This window comes from Momordica charantia, assembly GCF_013281855.1.
Source record: "Momordica charantia cultivar OHB3-1 chromosome 9 unlocalized genomic scaffold, Mcharantia_2.0 BLBB01000009.1, whole genome shotgun sequence".
Lineage (NCBI taxonomy): Eukaryota > Viridiplantae > Streptophyta > Magnoliopsida > Cucurbitales > Cucurbitaceae > Momordica > Momordica charantia.
In genome coordinates this window covers 29,333,019-29,353,731 of record NW_028275167.1, presented here as the reverse complement: position 1 = coordinate 29,353,731, position 20,713 = coordinate 29,333,019, and the positions used below count along the sequence as shown (strand labels likewise).

Genomic DNA, 20,713 nt, shown 5'->3' with positions numbered 1-20,713 from the left:
AGCTGAGCCTTGCGTCTGTCCTCTTCCTTCTTCAGCAGCTCGGCCTTGGTCTCCACCTCGGCCTTCAAAATTTCCACCTCAGAGTGAGCCTTCAGCAGCTCATCCTTCATGGTAGAGGAAGCAGCCTCCAAGGCAGCAGAGAACTCCTCTTTCTCCCTCGCTGCCAGAACTTCCCTCCCATCCAGCTCGGCCTTTACAGCCAGAGTCGATTGAATGGAAGCAACAAACGCCTGAGAAAAAACACCAAGAAGAAAGTTAGACCGAGCTACCTGTTAGGTAAATTGAGCAAAAATGGAGACACCAATCTTACCTCAGCGGCATAGTCGATGGTCCTCGGCAGAACGGACCCAGGGTCACTTACAAATTTGGACGCCCTCCTTAGGCAGCGGTCCAAACTTGCAGCCGAGATGCGGGACACCTGATCCCTCACCCCAAAACTTGACGACTCAACTCTGAACCGTGCCGTCACGTCGGACGTCCCGCCCATCCTGGCTTGAGGATTGTCCACCCGATCTGCGAAGCTCGCAGGCAAGACCCCACGAGCTCCGACCTCCAAAGGGGTGGTGGTCTTCTTCTTCTTCCTCCTTCGCTTCAGAGGGACTTCCTCCCTCACCTCCTCGCCCAAGGGCGAGACGTCCACCGCCTCGGTCTGATCCCTGGGGCGCTTCTCCCTCGAAGGACCTCCAGAAGACTCTAGCTCGATCACTGGGGCTAGATCTTCCGAGGCTGGCCCTGCCACGGCAGGAGTGGCAGGTTCCGAACTCTGGGCGGCCTCAAGAGCATGGGCTCGGCCCTTGGACTTGCGTTTCACGTTACTCGCAAACCCGCAAACCATGGCTGCAAAACAAAGGAAAGAAATTAGCACAAAGTTAGAGGAAAAGGAAGGGGTAGCAAGCTCGGCATACCTAATTCGGAGTTCGGCCTTGGGGATTCAATGGGACGAACTGCAGGGTTGTAATCCAGCAGCCCGGACTCAAGCAGCAGCTTGTCGATCACCAAGGTTCCGACCTTCCTACCCCTCGGAAAATGCTCCTTGTAATATTTCAACGTGTCGAAGGAGGCTTGCGTAAGCTCGGGGACTGGTCGGATTGATACTGCACAAAGACAAAGTCCGAGTTAGACCTGAATGACAGGAAAAAATATGAACTACTCCGTACCTAGGTTCCCAAACCTAGTGGGAACGTCAAAAAAGGAACGACTTGACTCGTCCTTTGCAAGTCATTCCCCAGAAGCGTAGAACCACTTCCTCACCAATCCCTTGATGGAGGTCGGCCCCTTAACTATACCGCATGCGCCTTTCCTTGCGCACATATAGTACCGACCGGGCTTCTTAGCTATCCTTTTCGCTTCGAAGCACGCGAGGAGCTGGTCTACGTCCAGCAGCTCGACCTCTTCACTATCTCGAGCTCGTAGCCAAAAAAGGATGGCCAAAGCGAAAATGACACCCCACCCATTGGGGGCCACTTGAGCCGGAGCCAACCCAGTTCGGAAGAGAAATTCTTGGACAAAATGGTGAAGGGGAAGTCTGAGGCCGTACTCAAACATTTTGAAGTAGAGAGTGACCCATCCCTCTGGAGGATTGTCAGCTCTCCCCCCCTCCTCCGGAATCCTAAGGAGGATGTTCTCAGGAATAGCGAACCCCCTACGAAGGGGTCCGAGGTAGTGCTCAGGTATCCTAGAAGGGTATTCCAAACCCTGACCCGAGGTGGAGGCATCACTATCCTCCCCGTCATCGGAGAACCTAAAGTTTTCTATCTCCTCGAGCTCGGACTCTAACCTACGAGCTAAATCCTCATCGGATCCTAAGTCGTTGCTAAAAGAGGACGACATGGCAACTACGTTCGAAAGAGAAAGTGAGGGAAGAGACCGACCTACCAAGGGTTCGAGCTGCCTTCAGATCGAACTCCAAGAATTCAGGAAACGCAAGGTATGACCTGAAGGATTGGGGGTACTTATGGCTCGTCGGAGAAATTTCCCCACCGTACACGTGTGATCAACGAGCGACTAGGATCCTCCCGAAGATCCGAAGTGTCGGAATATTTGAATATTCCGACAACGGTTGTGTTTTCCCACGAATAGGAAGTCGCCACGCGTCCAAAACAAGTCGAATGAACTTCTCTGCCAGGTCGAGATCGGACCAGACAGAGAGGGGGCCAATGTTTGGGGAAAAGAATACCCTTGACACGTGGAGGACCCCTATTGGTGCTCTAAGATGACTCATGAGTCATGCCCAGCTCGGACCGCCGAGATCACCACCACTAGCGTTGACAGATGCTAAGTATGAGGGTCGAGGTGAACCTGGCCGAGGTCCGACCTACCGGGAAGCTCGGTAGGGGCCGATGTGAGCTACTGTCAGCGGCGTGATTATCGGGTGTAGTCGTCGGTCCCGAGATTACCGCGTGTAACCGACGGTCCCGAGATTACCGGGTGTAACCGTCGCGAGATTAGCGGGACTACCACCCATAAGTAGAGGACCTCACTCCACGATCAGGTACGATGATTTCTGACCTCGAACTAAACTGGGAATCCGACCTATACTGACTTGATCGTCGGAGTGCTCACCTTTTTGTGCAGGTCCGCCCAAGTATTCAGATCGGTCAGGAGGCCGAGTTCGAGCTGCAATCTGAAATACACTGTTGTGCATATCCTTGCATAAACAATATATAAGGTTTATTATTAGATATGCTTCACTAGTAAAATTACCATGTTTTTACCTTATCGAAATTATTATTTTATTCTTGTGTTTAAGTAATTTTGAACCTCTAACAAAATAAGTTATTTTTTTATAATAATCGGAAGACGGGAATTTGTCTTCTTATATCCACGCACATGTGCATGCCTCAAAGTCCATATCAAGAACATTTTATATTAAGCTCACCAAAAGGTTATCTGTACAATCAAGAGATTCCATATCCTTGCCGACGAAATCACCCATATATTCTTTTAACAAAATATTGAAAATAGGAAATAGGGATTATCCAATAATTTCAAAGGGTATCCGCCTTCTAATCATATTCCATTGGCGTCTCGTCGGTCAAGGTTTGGAAGCCCATTTAATAAAGTTGACGTCTTTTTCTTCTATATATTCACTAGCTTTCTTATTTAATTAAAGTTGCCTCCTTTATTTTACGTCTCTCTTTTAATGTTTCTAAATTTTAAATGAAAAAGAAGTATATAAATCAAACTACTACACATACATTTGAACTTCAGAATGTCAAAGTTAATGAGAACAGAGATTTGAAACTTTTAATTTAGTATTTTAATGAGTTGTATGCTCAAATTGAAATATCGTTTTAGTATAATTATTTAAGAAATATTAAAATGATATTTATTTATGGAGAAAAATTAAGGTTTGAGTCAAATATATTGATAAGAATGATTTAATAGGAGAGGGGAAGAAAGAGGAGAGAACAAAAGAGGAATCAGCAATGGCGCCGCCGCCCGCCGACACCGCAAGAAGCGCTCATTTACTTGACTACCCCCATAATTCCTTTTAAACTTTTTAATTTTCTAATAAAAGTGCCCCTAGAAATTTGAAAACTCTTTATTATTTTGAATTATATAAAAAATATCTTTCATACTTGTTAAAAAATTTGACGGTGATTAAGATAAATAGAAAATAAGTGCTCACCGGTAAGTATTCTTTACTCTTCTAAAAAAAACTAGTTACAATTTGGCGGTATTTTGCTTTTTTAAAAACATTGAATAAAAAAATTAGTTGTAGTAGGAAAAGGAAAATTTTTTAGGAGTATGTAATCCGAATCTGTTTGTTTTCAGATATTCAGTAATTCTATTGGGTAGATTTATTTTTTTAAATTATTTTTAAGTTCTATGATCTAAATAGTTGAACTAATAATGTGGTCCACTCCCATCAAACTTACCATTTAAATATTTTGTTTGTTTAAATCTAATTTCATCTTAAAACCAAAACAAATGTGTATCTCACGAACTAACAAACATGTCAAATCCGACGAAACTCACCTCAAGTACCACAAACTCACTTGAACACACTTCACATCTCATAAACTCATCCCAACTAACATACCGAGGTGGGAATCAAACTCACAACATCTCATCTAGATAGAATATTGATGTCTTAGATAATTATTATCTAGAAATTTACAATAAACCTTTCCCATGCAATCACTTGGAATAACTTAAAAAGGAAATACAGTCGCATTTAACACATATAATTACCAATTACCATTTGAACAAAGTCAATTCAAAAAGAAGGTAAGGGAAAAAAAAAATCCTTTCCCCATCTGTCAATCAATAGTAGACCGAAATAAAATTCTTTATAAACTGCAGGAAATTGAATATGGAGATTTTATTTTTATATATTAAATATTAATGGTATTTGAATTACACTGGAATCCAACTAAAAAAAAAGCATGATTCTTTTTCTTCCAGTTGCCTATAAATAGAGCTCATGATCCATCACCTTCCCTTCAACTCTTCAAACTGGACTATTGAAATCGATTAGTTTCAGTTGTAAGATCTTCAAATATGGTGTCCGTCGTCGCTGAGCCGCAACACACAATTAATGGAAATGCGAAGAAAGAAGAAGCAGCAATATCGCCGCCGCCAACGCCAACGCCGCAGGTAGCAGTCGCGATCTGCTTGTTAAAAGGGAATCGCGTGCTAATGGGGCGCCGCCTCGTGACCATTGGGAACTCCAAATATTCCCTCCCAAGTGGCCATCTCGAATTTGGTAATTCGCTTAAATGACCTAATCTCCTAATTAAATTAACAACTACTCTGTTTTAAATGAGCTCATGAATTCGAGATTATCACATTTTATCAGGGGAGAATTTCGAAGAATGCGCTGCGAGAGAGATGAAAGAGGAGACGGGGCTGGATATCGAGAAGATCGAGTTTCTAAAAGTGACCAATAATCTGTTTCTGGAGCAGCCAAGGCCTGCGCATTATGTGGTTGTGTTCGTGCGAGCAGTCTTGGCAGATCCGAACCAGACTCCACAGAATTTGGAGCCGGAGAAATGCGAGGGATGGGATTGGTATGAATGGCAAAATTTGCCGCACCCACTTTTTGGTCCCATTAAAAATATGGTCGTTGATGGCTTTAATCCCTTCCCATGAATACATACATCGTCATGTAGCTTAATTTCTAATTACTTATTCTTAATTAATGTCGCCATTCTTAGAAGAAGTAAAAAGAATAAAGAATTGTGGTTATAATGTAACAATTATGTGTTGTATGTTGTTTAATCTATGGCTGTGTGTTGTTGAGCGCAGACATCATGTGCTCTTCCTTTTTGTGGAAATATAATGTATCTCTCTTTTATTTTTTCTACTCTTCTATTTCAACATTTTTTATGTTGATAGATTTTAATAGGAGTGTTCATCCGCTGGGTTATATATAGGAACCGTCGGGTTTGAATTAGATGGTCAACCCAATCCAACCCAATATCTTCGAGTTGGGTTGTTGGATTGTGTTTTCTTTTTAATTTTTTATTTTTAATTATCATCGCAATGATCGAGAGTTAGGATTAAAACTAAATAAACGACTCAGATTAAGGTACAAAATAGAATAAGATAATATGAGAACTTTAAATAAAAAACTATGATTAAAATTAAATGAACGGTTGACATTGAATATATATATATATATATAATTAAAAAATACACATATATATATAAATTCGGGTCAGGTTGGATTGACCCAATTTTTTAAAGGTTGAACCCGAAACCCAACGTAATCCGAGGCTTCATCTATTGGGTTAGGTTCGTCAGGTTGTCGGGTTTTTTGAACATCCCCAAATTTTACAACGATAGAAGGGTTGGTTCGACATTTCAATAGACTAGTATCGCTAAAATTAGATAAAATATTAACGATTTTTAGCTTATTTGGAAGGGGGGAAGTACTTTTTTTTTTATTTAAATATTTTATGATTTTACATTTTCTATAACTTTTTCTATAAATATTCATACTCATCAAAATCAACATTTTTTTCCGATTTTTCTATCAATATTTTCATAAAATTAGGGCTTTGAAAATTTTATTGACTTTGACATTGCTTTCTAGTAATCTAACGTGATATATCAAATAAAATAGAGAAGTTGATCAATGGATACCCATCTTTGTGGTGAGAATGTTTAAAACCCTAAATGAATACCCATCTTTGAATTGTAACCAACAGGTTTTGTTTATGAAATCCAAAAAGACAAAAAAGATAATAAAAAAAGGTTATTTTTTGCAAAGGAAAAAAAGGTTATTTATTACCTTCTACTGCATTTTCGGAAATTACCGGATTTGGGGCCTCTTTATTCTATAATAAAAATAAAAAATACCTAGAAAAATTGGCGTCAACAGCCAATTTGTACTACCAACTTTATTTTGCTGATTTCAAAGATCTGGAAAATAAAACAGAGGTAAACATTGGAGTCGCCCGGATTCGAACCGAAGTGCTTCAATGTGCTAGACTAACGTGGTAACCAACTACACCACGACATCATTAAACGTCAGCGAACAATTGTAATTTTATTTTTACTTTTGCTAATTTCAAAGATTTAGAAAACGAAACAAAAAGGATAAATTGGCGTCGCCCGGATTCGAACCGGAGACCTTCAGTGTGTTAGACTGACGTGATAACCAACTACACCACGACACCTAATTGTCTTAAGATATTTTAATATAAAATATATTCAAATAAAATGTTCTGCTTTGTTGCAACATTTTTCCTTCTTTTTTTGTTCCAAGTTTTTTAATTGCTCCAAAGTAAATTGTTATTCAAATTTAGAATATAAAATGAAACTGAAATTTTAGTCTAACAAGGATTGCTAACCTAAGTAAGAAGTTCAAGTTGATTATCATTTTGTATTCTTAAAAATACATTAATGTTGTAATTTCAATTAAACAATGAATATAAAATATATATCTTACATGAAAAGGAGGTCTTCTTAAAAATACATCTATACCTTATACCAAATTTTTTTTAATACCATAGTTTGGAGATATGGGAGATCGAACTTACCAATTACCACTAAACTATACTTATATTGGTACCTTATACCAATCTCGATTAGTAGATAAATTTTATTTTGTTTTGAACAAAGTTAAATTAAGAGTGCAACACACCCCATTAACTTTACAAAGAATTAGTAATCACAATAATATAATTAGTTTGAAAATAGAACGGTTTGAATATTAGATAGATTTTTGTGATGACAGAAACGAGTTTATTTTTGTGGGCTCTACGCTTAATGGGCCGAGTCCTGGCCGAGCCGAAGATTCCTCTTTTGTTGGGCCGTTCTTGTTTTGCACTCGAGATGGGCCTATGAAGATGCATTTTGGACAAATCGTATCAAACCCATTTATATATGGCCTTATTACATATATACCCTTCTTTTAAAAGAGGTACAACTTGGAACAGGTGGGTAGCAATTCGTAATTTTAATCAGCACGATTAAACTAATATTTATTAACATTTTTAGTAAATCTGTAAATGCAAGTGGGAGAATTTCAGCCCATAATAAATACCTAAACTAATTTAACCTTTTCAATTCAATTATCATCTATAAACCTACTAATAGCTTCAAATCATAGTCAATTTGAACATAATTCTGGTGAAGACACTAATCTCTTACTAAAAAGGTCGTGAGTTCAAATTTACCGTCTCACGTGTTATACAAAAGGAATTGCTTCAAATCGTATATGTGTGTGTCTTTTTTGGACTTAGATTACAGATAAACCAAGATCGTATCTTTTTTTTTTTTCACTCTTAATGTGACCTTGACTTTTGAACATTTAAAACTAGGTTAGTTTTTTACTTGCTATTTTTGTACTAAAGTATTGTAATTTAAAAGTGTAAAGTTAGTGAACGGACTTAATTAGTTCATCCAAATCCTATTAAAGCTAAAAGCTAAAAAGTCTCTCTAGCTATTGTTTGTCAATGGGCTTGGTTGGTTCATCGGTGTCAATTTGGTTTGGTTTGGTTTGGTGGGTTATTATTTTATTTTATTTTCCTACCTTACTCACATGCAATTTCCACTATTTTTTTTAATTTAATTCACTTTTAATAATACAACCCCAACCCCCTTTAGTGGATAAAATTGTTGGTTTAATTTCATTCTATACCTATTTCGTTTTAATCTCTCAGTTCTTTGAATCTCTTAATTTTCTAATAAGAAAGCTATTGTAATTTCTATCCTTAACTTGTTATTAGTCATTTAATAACATAACTCGGATTGGGAATACCCAACCTATCACATACGGCTTCAACAGGGTCAAAATTGTCTCAATTTTATAAAAATCTAGAAACTAAAATAAAATAAAAAGAAAAGTCCAAAAACACAATTGGATTAAAAATAAAAATAATATAGACTTTACATCCCACTTCGTTGACACTCTTTTTTCTTTGTTGATAAATATATAAGTTAGATTTCACAATGAGAAATGTCAATTATTTAAATGGATTGAGGTGTGTAACATTTGAATTTTTAGGTGTGAGCCTAAAATTCAACATATATTTGTAGAAAGAGAATGAAAGGGTAACATGTCGAGCATGTGGGAGAGAGACAGATAGGTTGGAAACCTAGGGATCACCAAACTAAATCCAATAAATTCCACTATTTATTTTTACTTATTATTATTATTATTATTACAACATAGATAGATAGATAGAAGCTAGGGTATGTCATTTCCACAGCTTTTTTTTATGCTTTTTTTAATGTGTTTATCGGCTCAATGCTTCCATTTATTTGTTTTCTTTGACATTTTGACACTCAGGACAGAGCTTCTGAGCTGTTTGTCCCATGCAGTGTCAACACTATTGTTTTAGCCTTTTGTTTTCTTTTTTCCATTCCGGCTGCATTTATTTTTGTCTTTTTTTTTTTTTATAATATATATATAAAAAATCATTTTTAATGTGATATATATAGTACTGTACTGTTGAAATAATTTCTTTCAAGTTTCAAGAAAATTTTCACTCGAGATATTAAATGCAATCCTACTTGCATGAAAACTGGACTCTCAGGACCAAAATACTTGGCTAAATTTAATAATAATAAATAATGAGATGCCCAAATCCCCTTAAAAATGCAAATAGAGTAGAGCCTTCTTAAAAAAAATCATTTTAATAATTGATTCAATTTTTTCTTTACAGTTTTTCAAAAGTTTCATGTAATTTTATAGTTTGGTTAGGTCTTTAAAAATATTTGTAAGTTGACTAAATGTTGTGACTTTTATGACATATTTTAAACCTCTATTCATTTTCTTTCAAATATAAAGTCAAAGTTGAAGAAAGATGGGAAGCTAAAAGGTAGAATTTTAGAAAGCATTCAATCAATGTACTAGAGAAAATCTCTTGGTAATTTTATTTTTCGAGTTGTTTCGAGAAAAAGAATGGATGACTCTCCACGAGTAATGAGTTTAAGAGGTGTGAGTCAAATAGCACACTCATACTAGCTCTCGAAGATCAAGAGTTCAAATACAACTAACCATAGCAAATAATTGATTTATAAGCCTTAACGATAAGCCCGATTGAAATCAAATACAAACACAATTTGTGATGGTGTGAGAGAGATTGATATGGTTTGTGTAAAAGTAAAACATGAAAGAGGAGTTGTTTGAGACATAAGTGGCAGTGTGAAAGAGGTTCCCCACTAAGCCACAGGGCAGGGGGAGACACAGCACTTACACCAGGCTCTGCCACTGCCAATGCCATTGCATTTGTCTGTGTGTCTCTAGTGTATTGTTTGTTGGGAGTTGTGACAAATTGGGAAGCAAATTCAAAGATGGCGCACCCATTGCGGCTCTCGTGGGTACGGATTGATACTCTTGAAAACGAACTCACATTGGGGATTGTCCCCTCCACTCTCCACTATTCACTCTCTTTTGAATTTTGGAATTAGGCATCTGGTAGGGCTGTTCACCTTCCTCTTCCTTTTCCTTTACCTTTTTCTTTTCCAATCTCTGACATTTAATACCAAAACCCACATCCCCATTTTTCACAAACCCAATACCAATACAAAATCAAACACAATCCCATTTCTCTCCTCCATCCCCACATGAACACCATCATGTCCAAATCCCCCCACGACTCCTCCCTCTCCTTCTCCAAGCGCTACTTCAACTGGAAAAACAAATTTCAACACAATGAAGAAGAAGAAGACCCACAACAACAACAACAACAAATCTTGTCCTTCACTTTGTCCTCCCGCTTCACTGACCAAGATAAGGAAGACCAGAAGCCCAAACCGGAGAAGAAGAAGAAGCCTTCACCGGCATCGTCGTCGAACCGACCGGCGGTCTCCAGGATTCGAACTGCTTTGACTGTATTTGGGCGGATCCGGGCGAGCCACCGGCGGTCGCGGGTCGGCGGGCGGGTCGTGGGTACTCTATTCGGGTACCGACGGGGGCGTGTGTATTTCGCGATACAGGAAGATCCAAAGCAGAATCCGGCGTTTCTGATCGAGCTGCCGACGGCGACGAGCGTTCTGGTGAGGGAAATGGCGTCGGGAATGGTCCGAATGGCGCTGGAATGCGAGAAGAGAGGGGAGAGAAGGAAGAGCTGCAAGCTGGTGGAGGAGGCGCTGTGGAGGACGTACTGCAACGGGAAGAAATGCGGGTACGCGGCGAGGAGAGAGATCGGGGCGGAGGAGCAGAAGATTCTGAAGGCGGTGGAGCCGATAACGATGGGGGCCGGGGTTCTGCCGGCGGGGAATGGAGCGAATGGGTCCGAGTCGGAGGGGGAATTGATGTACATGAGAGCGCGATTCGAGCGAGTCGTCGGGTCCAAGGACTCGGAAGCTTTTTACATGATGAGCCCGGATTGTTGTGGTGGAGGGCCTGAACTCAGCATTTACCTGCTTAGGGTTTGATCCCTTTTTTGATTTTTTGGGGTGGAAATTTTGGATGGTGTTTTTGGGGGGATTTTGATTTACATTCAATGCATTGTTGGAAGTAATGGCGCATTGATTGATCGATATGTATAGTTTTTGTTCAGATTGGTATTGGTTTTGTGGGTAAAATTGAATCCAAAAATTTTCCCAATTCGAGATTCCAAACATATGTTTCTTTGTTTGTTTGTTCATCTTCGTTATTGATTTCTTTTCAAATAATTTAATGTAGCAGAATCAGATTTTAATGGTCATATGAGTATGAGCATTATATTTTTTTCCCAAATGGGCCGAATCTCAGTGTCATAAAACGGGGAAGTAGGAGCAGTACTATGCTATTGATTTTTCTCAAAATAATAATAATAATAAATTTTTTATTTTTTTTTTAAAAAAGCACTGTGCTATGCTCTTGAGGTAAGAAAATGAGAGGAAAATCGGCCGATCTGTTGTATGACTTGTTTTCTTTTCAGTTTTTTAGTTAAAGTAAAAGAATAGGCTAATAGCTTTATTTACTCTCAATTTATTGTTTTTTTTAATATATTGCTTTTGATTGCGTTGAATTTATAAAATAATGTAAATAAATCTGTGAGCGTTATCCTCAAATGGGATAATATCACACCATTATAAAGATACTTTAGGTACGATAAGATAGAAGTCTACAACTGTTTTTGAATAGGAGAATATTGATTGGATATTTCACAAATAATAAATTGTTATATGGTTTCACCCTTGGAAATAGGAGAGGGAATCAAAATTAGGAAGAAAAGGCAGAGGAAAATGAAAGGGTTAGCGTTTGGTTGTTGAAATATAAGCATGGTTTTGATTAAGAATAATGAAAGAAGAGATGTTGTCAGTGAGAACATTGGCACAATCATAAAGAAAAAACAAAAACACAATGAATTGGGAGGTGGGCATGTCTTCAAAATTTGATGATAATTCCTTTGTCTTTTCTTTATCCTATAATTTTGGTAACACTCACTCGTGGCCCTTCGCCGTTAAGCCCACCTTTATCATAATGTTTCAACCCACTTGGCCCCAATACCCATTAATGCTTTCCCAACAAAACCCACATTTTCTCCCCTTATTCAAATCAAAGATTTCATATAGAAAATTCAAATTTCTTCGAAAAGGCCTCTTTGAAAAGGTAATTTATACCGATCTCTAACCAAGAGATCATGAGTTCGAAACCCATCATCCTCAGAAACTAACAACGGTTGAAGAAATGAAAATATGTTGTTTTTGTAAATATGGTAAAAGATTAGTGGAGGTGGTGGTGGGAAGAAAGTGATTATAGTGAAAAGGAAAACATCTTTTGGAATGTATAGTGAAAATGAAAAGATTGGGGTTCAAAGATGAAAGTGAAGAAGGAGAGGAAGAAGACAAATGAAGTGTAAAGATACCCAAAATGGTGCTCTCTATGAGAATTGAGAAGTCAGAGGGGGAGGATGTTGGGTACAGCTGGGGCCAAACATACTGCATTTTGCATTATTATTTGTCTCCCCTCTTCCATTTCTCTCTCTCTCACACACAATTTCTTTACTGTTTGGAAACAACTTTCCATTTTCTAAAATAATCCTTTGATGCTCAAAATAGTTTGATACACTTTAAGATGGTTCAATTGGAAAAAATAAGAGGTAGAATTGTGTACAGCCCTCTCTATTTTTAAGTTTATTAAAAATTAGTAAGGAAGTTTTAATTAATATATATATATATATTATATATATATATATTAATTAATTCTTTTTCTAATTAAAAAAAAAAAGAATAGGCTCAACCCGTTAAAACGGGGAGGCCTAAAGTAGCCCACAGACCTCGGGCTCATTCATTGTGATGGCCCAGTCTAATTTGATTTGGCAATTAGGGGATCTCAAACGATTTGCTTTTTTTTTTTAATCTAATTTGTCAATTAAAAAAAAATCAGCAACTAAAAAATAATTTTTCATAATATATTTAATCAACTAAAAAAAATACAATGGCATTTTTATAAAAGTAGGAAACAGGACAAATGAACAAAAACAATTAAGCAGAAATTATTGTATTTATGCAAGTAGTGTATATTTTTCACTTAATTTGTAATACGACTTCTAAAATACTTACAAAAATTACTTTACTTAAAAATATTATTATGAAAGATCGCTGAATAAATAAATCATTTTCCTGTAATAAAAAAGTAAATAAATAAATTATTTTGATCAAAACATTTGCAATAATGGAATAAAATAATTTTGCTATCACAAAAAGAAGAAACATTTTCCTCAAGAAAAAGGAAGGAAAAAAAAAAGGAAGAAGAAACATATTTCAAATATTTTTTCACACGATATTAAACCTCCATTATGCTAAATTTGGAACCACCTTTATTAATAGTCTAATTTCTAATAGATTAATGGAAGGTGTAGTTTCTAAAATTACAATCCTAACCAAATCTAAGTAACTAATAATCCCTGTATAAAGACTTCCAAATCATTTTTTTTTTTTTTGTTAAATTACCATAGTGGCCACTCTATGTAATCCTTCAACTTGCACATAATAAACTACCCATTTAAAATCATAGTTATTTAAAATAATTTGAGAATGAGATAATAATTTTTTTCCTCTTTTTATTCTAACCTCTTAGTTGAATTATGTTTGTTTAGTACACAGTGATTCAACTTATGACTCGTAAGAAGAATAAAGTGTCTTAACGTTGAATTAAACTCATGTTGACAAATTGAATTATGTTTTTGGTAGCAATAATAGTTTATATATATCATACCATGTTTATAAATTATTAAAAATTGAGAAATTCGTAACTTTATGTATGGACTTAAGCTAATTATGATATAATGAAAGAAATTTTCAATAGAATTAAGCAAATATTAAATGGGGCATTTATAATTAAGGAGCTCATAAGTCTTCTATATATATACACACACATGAGAAAGTCTGAAAGTTTCACATTTATTATCTTCTTTCCTACTCTGAACATGGTAAAAAATGGTTATTAATATTATACAATTCTCCCGTTGATTCTCAAAGTTATTGGATTTTGGATTCGAAGAATTGCTAACTTAAATAAATTGGTCGATAGCCATATATAGCCTTGGGAGATTAATAAAAAGTTATTAATACTTTAATTAATAACAATTGCCCTCTCTCGAAATTAGAATATAACTTTTTCTTTATTGGGAGATTAATACTTTAGTTAATTATTGAGGTAATTTAAAATTAAGCGTTGCCAATAAAAGAAGGTGGGCGGCTTTTTAATGAATGAAGAATTTGAGACGATTCATTCTGCTTACTTTTCTCCCTAGAGTCACAGACAGGTGGATCTCATAAATTAAACACGTGTCACAGAAATCCTGCAAATCAATTTAAATAAATTATTTTTAATTTCATGGGTAATTGCAATTACATTACAATATATATATATATATTTCTATAAGGAAAAGAAAAATAAGATTGACCGACACTATATATATACAGTATAAATAAATATATGTAAAAAAAAAAAAAAAGAAACAATCGGCTTCTTTGGACGATCTGATCGTATGAAGAATTGAAATAAAAGAAAAAAGATATTTGTTTTTTCTTTTTTCTTTTTGGTTTAATTGTGAGGAATGGAGTCGATTTTGGAATTGTGCCTGTCGGAGGGGCCTGAAGGAGGAACGGGGACGCCTTTGGGGAGGAAGCTGAAGGTCTGTCCGACATATCGGAAGCCGGTCTTGTAATCAAAAGAATTATTATCCGACATGTCGATCGTCTTCCCCGGGCGAGTCGCAGAGCAAAATCCAGAAAGAAGGAGGAGGAGAAAAATGGAAAAAATGGCGATTGGGGTGAATCGAGAAGAAGCCATGGGGGAGAGATTTTGTGAGCTGTAATTGTAAATGTAAAGGGTGGGTGTTGAAATATTTTGCATGGGAAATATTTTATATAGGGGTAAAGCTAAAGCCTAAGCCGAAGGGGAATATTTTTTATTTTTTTATTTTTTAAAGTCAACGGTCCCAAAAATGGGTTTAATTTGGCAGTGGAAGAATACAAATTGCAATTCAAATTTGGGAAGAGATTTTTCCCGGAAAGTACGTGAAATTTCCTTGGGGTCACAATTTCTTGTGGTCGTAGAATTGAACAATTCCTTTTGTAATTTTTCAAATGTTTTGGTTACAAAACAAAAGAGATAAATATGTTATTAGTAGAAGAGAAGGAGTTGTGGGCTTTGGGTAATTATAATTACAAGTTTGTATTTTTTATTAAGAAGGGAATTTAAGCGAGACGTAGGGTTGATGTAATTAGGAATTAAGGTTGAAATTGAAATGTAAATTGAGGATCTTTTGCGTGGGAAGGTGAAATAAGAAAAGAAAAAACAAAAACAAAAACCAGTAGAATGCCACCCAACGCTAAACTTTTTAATTAAATTAATATGGCCTTTGACAATGCCTATTCATTTTATTTTTAACTTTAAGCCATCCATTTCTCTCACCTTTTTTTTTTTTTTTTTAGATTTTATTTTCAAGTCAATGTTCAAATTCTTTAAATTCTTATTCTTTGGTCACATCTTTGACCCTAGGAAAAACAATGCAAAAGACCCTCTTAGATTATTCATCCAAAACTTCCCACAATTCAATTACCCATATATCCTTCTACCCCAAAAATGAAGTTTCAAGTTTATTTCCAGAGTTGTGTTGTGTAATGTAAATCATGTATAAACTTTTTTTTTTCTTTGTATTTTCAGGTGAGGTAATTATTATCATTGATACTATAACCTAAACCGTAATGAATTCTTCTTTCTTGCTCATAGTTTTTTCACAAGAAATTCTCTCTCCTAAATCTATGTGCCGTTTCCATTTTCTTTCTTTACTTCATTGTTTCATTTTTTGTAGTCACTTGTACTTTTAAAGAATGGTGATCATGTAATTGATTTCTTTTATCTTGATGGGTTCTTAATTTTACTTCCTCGACTTCTCTTTGTGGAATCTTTTTATTTTAGACGATATTCGTAGTAGACTTTATTTCAAATTCTCTAATCTATTTTAAATTTTGTTGTAAGCCATTTTCCTCCATCCTCTGGGAGGATTAAAAATGTTAAGATTATGTCAATCCTAATTGAAATCCTCTAATATGTTGGCTAAATTCTCATCAACCTATAAAATTAGAAGAAAGTGAGGAATAATATAAAAAAGGACTAAAAAATTCATGAATAAGTTAAGTTAAATTACAAGTTTGGTCGTTGAATTTTGAGGATGTATTTCAAGTCTATGTCAAATAAATATCGGAATTTATAATTTTATATCTAATAAGTCTGTCCACGTGAAATTAAGTGAGACATATTATTGTTATTTTTATAAAAGAAAAAAAAAAGGTATTAAACACAACTAAGAATGAAAGTTGGAGGGACTATATTGGTAATTTTAAGTATTAAATTAAGAATAACAAGTGGAGAAAAAGGCCAAGAAATGGACAAGAGGAGATGCCCTGGTTGGTATGCAATTAGAGGTCGAAATGGTCAATTTAGGCCATATGCTTTTTCTTGATACCGACTTCTAATTCTACGCCTAAACCAACGCCAAGATGGGACAAATAAAAATTAGCTTCCTTTGCACCCAAAAAAAAAAAAACTTACATTATGGTAGAAATTTTTCTAATTACAATATGATAGAATTTTCTATGAATAATTTTATGGTTATGGTTTCCGACCTACCAAACATATTTCTTTAATTCTCCATGGAACAAACAAATTCATATTGTCATGCATTACTGCATGTTTCCTTTTCAGTCTATAACATTAAAGATGGATCTAAATTTTAGAATTAATCATCGTGATTAGTATCCTATCAAAATAATAATAAAATAATTTTCACTCATGATAAAAGATATCTAAACTGAATTTCGATATTAGAAAGTATATGGACCAAAATGACATTTTAACCTAATTTAACTGAATTTGAAAATCTAAATGTCTAGATTGCGAGCGTAACATTAGAATGAAATTAAGAATTGTGATTTAATCGTGAGATTTGATGCCAATTTGTGTATAATAAAATAAGGAATGGTTTAGGGGTGTGGATTAATATTGTAAATTAAAATAGTTGAAATGACACAAAGACAACATTATGGGGCACACAATAGTGCAGCAAGTAGGGGGGGAAGGGGATAGGTAGGGGGTGGGTTGGTGTCTCACCAAATCCTATGACTTTGTAATTAAAACAACTTTGCCACCTGTCTCTCTCTATTTATTTGGAGTCCAAATTTCTAATTATCAAAGGCTATAAATCTCATTTTTAAGAAAAAATTATTATTACCCTATTTTGAGTTCAATATGTACGGGTGGAGATTTAAACCTCTAATATTTTGATCTGGAATATATATTTTTGAACTATATGTTCAGATTGAGAATGTAATTTTATTGGTGGATGACGTCTAGTAAATTTATAGAGACCAAAATAACCATACTTCTATAAATTTCCAGTCCACTCCATTATTTTTTGTTCAATCGTTCAATCTTCCCAGTAATTTTTATATGAAGAAGCCATACTTAGTCGCAAACGTAGGAAGAAGGCATTGGACCTCCGATCGGATCCAACCCAAGGCACCTGACATATCCAACCTTCGGACCAACATGCATAACTACTTATCGGATAGCCTGTCCGACTCTCAACTTATAAATAGAAGGTCTCACTACAACATCAGGTATTGAATACTATCTTGAACTCTCTAATAAGTCCGAGTTTATACTAACCTGAGCATTGGAATATTTGTCCCTCTTGTGCAAGTCATTCCGACGTTCAAACTATTCCACTTATAATATCTTAATCAGGTTCCACCTTATCCAGTTTACCTAAACCAAATCAGCGGATTATAATATATTATAAAATAAAATTGGCCTTCTCAATTGAATTTTAAACTGTGATGATCTCATCTAAGTAACAAAATAATTATAATAACATTTCAATATATTTTGTAAATAAAGTCGAGTTCTAAACTTTGACATGGACAAATCAGTCAATTTTATAGTTAAAAAAGGCATAGTTGTTCAAAATTAGTTTAATTTTTACCTTCTAAGTCTGAAGTCAATGCTCGAGGAAAAAAATAAAACAATTTTCCAAGTCTTTGCGGTGTCTTTTCCGGAACATTTCAAACTGATATTTTGATTTCAATTGACCTTTTTCTTATTAAAATTTCATTATGTAGCTTTCTAATTAAGAAAATTCTATTCAATTTCTTATCAATTATCGCAGTTTGAATTCCAAAATTAAATATAAAGAAAATGACGTCAAATATTTTCGTGACATCAATTCCGAACTCAATTTAAAATATTTTACTTTGATTTTCATTTTCTTTGTAATGTAACTCCTGATTGTGACCTGAAAATTATTTAAACTTCAGTAAATAAATAAATATATATATATATATATATATATATATATATATAACACCGTATTTGGTCCAATTCGTTTTCGTTAAAAAAATTATTATTTACTTATTTATTATTTTATTATATTTATTGATTTAATTTAAAATAACATAATTTACTTTATTATAAGATTTAATGTAAAGTTTTAATTAAATCAAATTAAGTTTTAAAATTAGATTTTGTTGGAAAATAATTGGTTTTATTAGGATTTTATTTAATTGATTTTAAGATTTAAAAAACTGTTTTTCTCTCGTTTGATTTTTTCCTTCATACGTTCCCTCCCCTTCTTCTCCTCCCTCTTTTTCTCTCTTTCTCTTGTATGTTGACTCTTATGGCACAAGTTCAAGTCTCGGTGATAAAATTTTTCTGACTCCCGAACCAACAATCTGTTTTTGCAGACCTTGTCTTCATTTTTAGGCTCCACGTCGCGATGACGTTGCAACAATATATATAGGACAATTTGTAAAAAGACCATTGATAGATGATAGAAATTCAACTCGATCACAAGGAACTTGTGAAATTGTTGAAATTAAATCTTTAGTTATTGCAAAAGGTACAACCTACAAACTAGTACTCTTAAACTCTAAGTTTTGTTACAATCAAATTCTTGAACTACCCTGTAAGACTATAATTAGAGTTTTTAATTTCATTTCTATAAAATTTGAGAACTATAATATTAACTTGAAGGAAAAAAAGTTGGCTTTCAAATTCGTGTCAAGTTAACATCTTGATTTAAAAAACAAAAAAAAAAAAGATTTAAATAAAGCAACTGGGTTAAATTCTAGCGATTTTAATAATTCTAAGAGTTTGATTATAACAATACTTTTTATAGTTTAAATAGCATCATTTAAACATTTTGTAATATTTAAGAGTTTAATCGTATTTTGGAAGGTGAAATGTGTATAAGTGTAGTTGTTGCAAATTTTCTAAAAATATATTAAGATGTTTCCTATAAAAAAAAATAATAAATAAAAATATATTAAGATGCGCCGGAAAGGTCAAAAACCTCACCAATGATATGGGAACACATGAAATGTCTTTTTTTTTTTCTTTTTTTTTTTTACTGCAACGACATGCAATGTTAAGAATTTCATTGAAATTATATATCTAAATATAAGTTGAACATATAAAATGTTTAAGGTTGACTCGAAATAACTTTCATTTGTGGTCGATGTGTTCAGTCTTCACTCGGTTTCTGTATTTGAAATTCCAAGTCTCTCTTTGAATGGACTCTTCCCATTTTAGTGGCTATTGCTTTGGTTAATTTGTTTTTAAATATTTCTCTTTCGCCGATATAATGTTTAGTTATTGTTTTATTATTTGTAACTTTCTTTTTTACAATTTTTAGTATATATCTTATCTTGAGCAGTTATTCACAGGTTAATATGAGTGAAATTTGCATAATTCATGTAGTTAAACATTAAACTTTCTAATATCAATATCAACAAATATGGGGCATAGATTTAAATCCTAGTTTTATTTACAATGTAATTATTCCTAAAAACATCATGTTAATGGCTTACTAGAAATAATATTCTAACTAATTGATTCGTTAGTAGGAATCTTGATGGACCAATATTATATTTTTGGTAAAAATTCTTTTATTTTTTCAAAAATTAAAATGTGGTCAAAATTTGAGTGATGATGTATTATTGTAAAGATAATGTAATTCTTAAGATTATTTTGATACGTAGTTTTTGAAGGGATATATATGGAAAAATAATTAAAAATACGGTTCCTTTTTCTTGTCATGTCGTTATGGGTTTAAAATGGGCATTTCGAGCCTCGGCCCACTTTTAAGTTAAATCCAGCCCAAATGAAAAAGGCTTTCCGACCTAGTTTTAATATTGGGACTTTGTTGGGAAATATAATGTCTTTTTGCGGGACCTTTTAAAAACGTTTTCTTTCGCACAAATATATTAATTAAAAAAATGGGATAAAACTTGAATTGTAACCTCACAAAATTAAAATTATATTTAGGATTAATGATAAATTTACACGTTTTCTAAATTAATTTTAAAATCGATAAATCAAATTATGTCACGTGTCTATTGTGGTTCCATGAAATCAATTAATTCGATCAAATCCATGAAGAGATTTGGTCCAAGCCTATGGCCCATTAAGTCCATGTCTCGTATAAGACCCATCAAGACTCTATAAATAGGGTGGGTTACCTCTCATTTGAGACATTCGGAGAGATCCATAAACATTAGAGATTCAGAGCCACTAGAGCATTCTCATCCACAAGCTACAAGTCGAATAACTTCAACAAACTACAAAGCCGAAGACTTATTCTTCAATAAGCTGCAAAGCCAAAAAACTTCAAAAGTTACTACAAAGCTGAAGAACCTCACAAGTTACAAGTTGAAGACTTCACAAGTCGAAGATCTCACGAGCGAAAGTACTTCATCAAGCTACAGATTTTCGTCAAGCGAGTCGAAGAGAAGATCAAGCCACAAACTTCGTCAA

The 20,713-nt window shown here is 34.5% G+C and overlaps 2 protein-coding genes and 1 non-coding gene across 3 annotated transcripts; 2 read left to right on the top strand and 1 right to left on the bottom strand.

Moving 5' to 3' along the window:
* Positions 1-4,350: 4,350 nt before the first annotated feature.
* NUDX1 (nudix hydrolase 1) lies at positions 4,351-5,311 on the top strand. The gene is made up of 2 exons (XM_022293416.2): positions 4,351-4,711; positions 4,805-5,311. Exons 1-2 carry the CDS (start codon positions 4,507-4,509, stop codon positions 5,095-5,097), a joined length of 498 nt encoding a protein of 165 aa, XP_022149108.1. The 5' UTR covers positions 4,351-4,506; the 3' UTR covers positions 5,098-5,311.
* Positions 5,312-6,555: 1,244 nt separating this feature from the next.
* On the bottom strand, positions 6,556-6,629 carry TRNAV-AAC (transfer RNA valine (anticodon AAC)). Its single transcript has one exon. It is a non-coding gene; the product is annotated as a tRNA-Val (tRNA).
* A 2,842-nt stretch (positions 6,630-9,471) lies between these two features.
* LOC111017586 (MIZU-KUSSEI-like protein (Protein of unknown function, DUF617)) lies at positions 9,472-11,042 on the top strand. The gene has a single exon (XM_022293397.2). It carries the CDS (start codon positions 10,027-10,029, stop codon positions 10,837-10,839), a length of 813 nt encoding a protein of 270 aa, XP_022149089.1. The 5' UTR covers positions 9,472-10,026; the 3' UTR covers positions 10,840-11,042.
* Positions 11,043-20,713: the final 9,671 nt, after the last annotated feature.

Coding starts and splice junctions, on each gene's coding strand:
- NUDX1 (XM_022293416.2), top strand. CDS start 4,507: ATGGTGTCCGTCGTCGCTGAGCCGCAACACACAATTAATGGAAATGCG. Junction 4,712..4,804: donor AAGTGGCCATCTCGAATTTG/GTAATTCGCTTA, acceptor ACATTTTATCAG/GGGAGAATTTCGAAGAATGC.
- LOC111017586 (XM_022293397.2), top strand. CDS start 10,027: ATGAACACCATCATGTCCAAATCCCCCCACGACTCCTCCCTCTCCTTC.